The sequence below is a fragment of the Mytilus trossulus genome, chromosome 2 (genome assembly GCF_036588685.1).
Source record: "Mytilus trossulus isolate FHL-02 chromosome 2, PNRI_Mtr1.1.1.hap1, whole genome shotgun sequence".
NCBI lineage: Eukaryota > Metazoa > Mollusca > Bivalvia > Mytilida > Mytilidae > Mytilus > Mytilus trossulus.
In genome coordinates, this window is record NC_086374.1 from 5,806,092 (window position 1) to 5,812,261 (window position 6,170).

General features: G+C 29.9%; 1 protein-coding gene across 4 annotated transcripts in view; it reads left to right on the plus strand.

Moving 5' to 3' along the window:
• LOC134706355 (plexin domain-containing protein 2-like) overlaps window positions 1–4,550 on the plus strand; it is a 55,558-nt gene extending 51,008 nt beyond the window's left edge. For all 4 annotated transcript variants that reach the window (XM_063565219.1, XM_063565221.1, XM_063565220.1 and 1 more), the window contains 3 exons: window positions 1,834–1,879; window positions 2,867–2,997; window positions 3,693–4,550. In XM_063565219.1, the coding sequence (XP_063421289.1) occupies window positions 1,834–1,879; window positions 2,867–2,997; window positions 3,693–3,800 (285 nt within the window). In that variant the 3' untranslated portion in view covers window positions 3,801–4,550. The remainder of the gene's footprint in view (window positions 1–1,833; window positions 1,880–2,866; window positions 2,998–3,692) is intronic.
• The last annotated feature ends 1,620 nt before the right edge of the window (window positions 4,551–6,170 follow it).

The window sequence follows — 6,170 nt, forward strand, 5'->3', positions numbered from 1 at the left end:
TGATAAAAATGAAACTGGTATTATTTGTGGGAGTGGAAATTTAATCTATTATCTGACTGTGTTATATGCCCTGACAATATACAAGAAAAGATGAAAGTATTCCACACGTATACTCAGTATTTACTCACAAATAGCAACCAATGGAGAGCTTCAAAGTATTAGAAGTATAGGTTTTACGCACAAAGGAGTGTAATGAATGTGAAGCATTTTTCCTAAATAGTTTACTTTGTACAAGTATGGATATTCTATATGGGTATTAAGTGCATGCTAGATGCTTATAACATATAAAATGTCACTACATTTTGTTTATAATCAGCTATCAACATGATCAATTAGGTCAGATTAATATAGTCCCAAGTAGGAGATTAGTTTCATATCTCAACAGAAACTGATGGAAAATATTATAAAATATACCAATATAAAGATGTGGTACCAGTGCCAATGAGGGAAAATATTATAAAATATACCAATATAAAGATGTGGTACCAGTGCCAATGAGGGAAAATATTATAAAATATACCAATATAAAGATGTGGTACCAGTGCCAATGAGGGAAAATATTATAAAATATACCAATATAAAGATGTGGTACCAGTGCTAATGAGGGAAGATATTATAAAATATACCAATATAAAGATGTGGTACCAGTGCCAATGAGGGAAAATATTATAAAATATACCAATATAAAGATGTGGTACCAGTGCCAATGAGGGAAAATATTATAAAATATACCAATATAAAGATGTGGTACCAGTGCCAATGAGGGAAAATATTATAAAATATACCAATATAAAGATGTGGTACCAGTGACAATGAGACAACTCTCAATACAAGTCAGTATCTATAAAAGTAAACAATTGTAGGTCACAAAGTAGAGCCTTCAATATTTAGACTTGGCTCACCCCAAACAAAAAGCTATTAAGGACCCTAAAATGACTAGTGTCTAACAATTCAAACAGGAAAATCTAATCTACATAAAAAAGGCAAGAACCACCTATGAACCCCACCAATAAACAACAATGACTGAATATCAGGCTCCAATGTTTACTATTACAGTAATTCTGATCAACTGAAAATGGACAACCATCTTTTTATTATCCATAATAAAGCATTGAAAATATTTTATTTAGAAATATTCCATTTGACAAAAAAATGTAACCTTTTGTCAAATTTCCTTTCCATAAAGTATACAATGTACCTAAAAATGTACATTTTATCTATGGGGTCTTTAGAAAAATAAAAGGCTCCAGGTTGGGCGCTTGTGTCAGAACCACACATCTTGTTTCATATTTAAAAAGAGGTTAACAAATATCTAAAATCTGTTTGAATCAATTAATATAATTACCTCCAAAGACATTATGTTTGTAGCACTCATGTTTTGAAATTATGTCATAACTGTCACTATGTAGATACCAGTTGTTGGGTTGCTGTCTCCTTGAAGCAAAGTCAATAGTATGTGATCCTTAAATGCAGTATAGTTGGAGTTTGATTTTAAACCAGCACATATTAAACAATAATATATATTACTTAATAGTGTTTCCTTATGGGATTGGATGTTGTTTAATCATAATTAATTAAATTTATATTTTTTATTTAGATTGTTGTCATTCATTCAGTAATTTATAACTTTTTACTATAACTAGTAATAAAATTAGCAAGAAAAACAGATAGTAAAACAGTAAAATATAATGTATGTCAAATCATTTTTTACCCTTATTTTATTTCAGTGAATAAGGTTGTTTTTTTTGTACAATATAAGCTATAAAAGAAGGATCCACACTAATATAATACTTTGGTACACAAACTTCAATGTCTACAAACTTTTGTTTTCAGATCAGCAGTGGAAAAGGAAGTTGTAGTGAAATGCAGAGACAAAAAAGTGAGTTAATTGATCTGATGTGTCGAAGTACTTTGCTAACAAAGTAAGAGGGTATAAAAAGACCCCGTTTACACTGGCAATGAAATTGGACCAATCTTAAAAAGACCAGTTGGTGTTTACATTGCACAAGCGATCTTCTTTAATCCAGTGCATTTACACTACAACATAAAAAGAACCGGTCTGACCTTCATTTTCCGTCCGATTGAAGAACAATCTTACCCGTTTACACTGGACCAAAGATCGATCTTAAAAGGATCGATCTTTTTTGTCAGCGTAAATGGGGTCTTACAGGGCAATAGCTTACAGTGAATAGTTGATGCATCATTCATGACATTGTAATATATAATATTGTTTCTGTTCTAAAGTAAAAATCAAACTTTTAGGTCAAAAAACAAACTGACAATGCCATGACTAAAAACAATAAAAAAACAAACAGTATTCTAATGACAACATAGAAAACTGAAAAAGAGGTACCCCACCTAAAACTAGGGGTAATCTCTGGTATAACAGTTGCTGCTTCACATGTGGCACTGGTCTTGTTGCTTTAGTAGGTACAAACCTAGTAATCAAATTTAATTCAGTGGTTACATTCAAGGACAAAAGGACAGCATCATGGTAACTACTACATATCAATCGTTGTCTGTGAAACAGATATTTCATAATGGCTATCCCATTCCTAATTGCTTCCAGAAAATTATTGAAAGGATGAATTCTAGTTCACAACTTGGTTTAATAGCTTTGTTGCCAGACCTTATTATTAAAATTTAACCATTTCTATAGACTTGTATGTGTTTCCCTATATAAGCATGAGGTGAACTGTATTCAGTGTATAACATGATTGTAATATGTTCCTTCTCAAAAGGGTCATCTGACCTTGACCTTATTTTCATGAATTATTGATAAAGTAAAGTTTAAATGATACCTGTTGTAATACCTTGGTTTTATTGGTAAGACATTTATAACTGATTTATTTGTTATATATTGTAGATACACAACAAGCAGTTGGCGGGATTATAGGAATAGTTTTAGTATTACTGATATTAATAGTAGCTATTGTTGGTTGGTTTGTTTATGCCTATAGAAATCCGACATCTGCTTCAGGAATGTGGCTAATGGAGGTATGTACTGGCAAATTATTTAGATGTCTTTGGAATTTTCTATTGTGATGTCATGAAAAAAAGGCAACCATGCCTGATGAAGTCACATATAAAGAACACAACTTTATGCAAATCTTTGAATAGAAAGAATAAAAATCATTAGAGAAACAGATTCCACCACTAAAGTTAAAACCATATTTGTTCACTCTCAACAGTTGAATTCTAATTATTTAAAAAAAAAACCTCTGCCTCACGCTTCATTTATTAAAATTTAAATGTCTCAATTGGAGAAATATACACACTTGTTGCAGTGGTGGAATCTATTTCTCAATAAGCTAAACCATTGTGCTATATTAAAAAAATCTGTAAATCCTTCATATTTATATTTTGAAAGAACTTTTGTTGAATGCCAAGAGGAGTACATATACCAATCAACTAGTAAAATCACAAAAATACTGAACTCCAAGGAAAATTCAAAAGGGGAAGTCCCTTATCAATTTTCCAAAGCATAATATTATTAAGAAATTGCAACTTTTGACCAGTTTATAAATGGTGGCCATTTCTGGTGCAACATAATTTTGACTTGTTTGATATTTTAGTGAATCTTAGCTCAACATAAGATTATGGATGAAAAAACAACATATACAATGTATATTCATTCTATAACTATCAGAGTAGAACCTATTTTAACATTTTATTGTGATTTTCTTTTGTAGCATCGACCAAGTGTGATGAAACAGAAAATAGCCAACATGAAATTCTGGAAAAGAACAACAGAGACGGGAGATAAATATAAAATAGAATCATCAGCATCCGAAGCCTAACTAAATCCATAGAACATGTAGAATGCCTTATGAACCACCGACTGCACTGCAATCATTGTAAACTTGTCTGAAGGTTAAAGTTACTGAATGCAATAGATGTAAAACTGAAAACTATTTTGTCTCAAAGTTAAGTTACTCTACTAGATGAAGTGTATACAAAAGATTTTAAGCTTAATCAAAGGTCATTTTGTAGTATGGGTGCATATTCTTGTTTCTAGTATTCATTTAAAGAATAGGAATATCTAAGTTTTTTGAAGGTTTCATTATATATAACAAACCCTTTCCTCTCATTTTATATTACCCATTTTTCTGCAGCTTTAAATTTAACCAAAAATAAGAATGTTCAATTAGTAATGTAAAATAAATAATCTTATTCCAAGAAAATGTTGTCAGGAATTTTTCCTACCAATTTTTACAGAAAATGGGATACAACTCTGTCTTAAAATCTTTAATTCTGACAGCAATAAAAAGGCCCAATGCATCATATTTATATTCACATTTTTTCCCCACAGTTTTTATGAATTCTCAAAGATATATGCACAGCCCCAATTACCATTAAACTAATGATAATTTGAAACAAGCGAACACTTGAATAATTGCAATCATAGTTGGTCAAATTTTTTGTCAGATTATGCCTGATCCCAGAGACATTTCTAATGACATTTTTTGTACCCTATGATCAACAGGGATTTAATATACAATGAACAGTTTTGATTTAACTGTGTTGACATTTTTCTGAAGGTGGGGGGGGGGGGGGGGGGGTTTGACTGGAATTTATTGTAATTTATAAGTCATCTTTACATGTAAACTTTGCCTTCAGATGAATGTGATTTCATTTTTTTAATCATATTTTTTCATGATCATTCATTGATATTATACAAATGATTCCTGACGGTATGACGACCTTGTGTAGGTCATATACTATTAATATTTGTTTACATATTTCACAAAATGGATGGTGTTTCAATAGCAATACATATATCATAATACTTACTTTACATTTTATATTAGGTTTTATTTAGATGATATGTGCAGTGTACCCTACTTTCAAATTAACGAAAGCCTCAACGTTTAGTTAACAGTACTGGTCCTTCCTTAAAAAGTTTGATCTTTGTGTAGAAAACTGCCACTAGATCAACTGGTCATTTGCCAAATAATATCATTCTATAAACTATGTTTATAATTTAGTAAATGACCAGACTTGAGAAGTTAGATGCATGGTCTTTAGAACTCAAGTTACCGTGACCAATACAACTGACATCATAAAATTCAAATTAATGATTAAAAGTTTCCTAAACAAACAAATAAATAATGAGAACATATCAAAATCACAAACTATTCATTTTGTCACTTTAGTTAATGGAAGAAAAATTCATTTAAAGAGCTTTATTTACTCATCATATTTGTTTTTTCTTGTAGTCTTTTTTAAAATGAAAATACTCATCTGTGTTACTCTTTATTGCAATACTTAGTAAGCAAGAGATTATTATTACGTGATGAACAACACAAGAGATTATTTTTAATTGATTAACACAAGAGATTATTTCTACATGAGAACAACACAAGAGATTATTTTTATGTGATGAACAACACAAGAGATTATTTTTATGTGATGAACAACACAAGAAATTATTTTTACGTGATGAACAACACAAGAGATTATATTTATGTGATGAACACAATGTTAATTGTGTTGTTCTAAATCCTACTTCCAAACATATAATTCTGAAATTCATTAATAAATCAATTCTTTTAATAAAAACTATTTTGCACTATTTAAGATTAAAAAACGAAAAAAATTGCATGAAAAGATGGGATGGCAAATCTTAGAAAGAACTCCCTTAAACCTTTTATTTTAATTAGAATAGTAAAATCTCCCTTTGTTTTGGTTTTGATGATAAAAAGTGGAGACCATGCAATTTAATTATCTAGTCACTGACTTGTGTTGAGCCATCAAAAATGGTTTAATTACTATTATAAAATCATTTATTAAAAATATATATAATCAGATATTGAATTAACAAAATAATACATATGTGTATTGCAATATTTTAAAGTTGTTAAAAGTGGTTGTTTAAAGTAGTTCATATCTTTCCTACCTATAATTATTTACAGAGGGAGATAATTCAATTAAAACTTTTGCCTAAATTTGAACACTGCAATTTTTTTTTATTAAGTTCACGATGCCTAATGAAAGCAATTTTTCTCCCTCAATTCTTACAAACATTTTTCTATCATTCACTTATATGCCACACATCTTTAATTCATATCTGATCTTTGTATGACACCAAAGTTTTTTTGTAGAATGTCTGAAGCGTGTATTTAACATTCCATGATCATTACATATATTACCTCGGTTCCTTTGAGGGA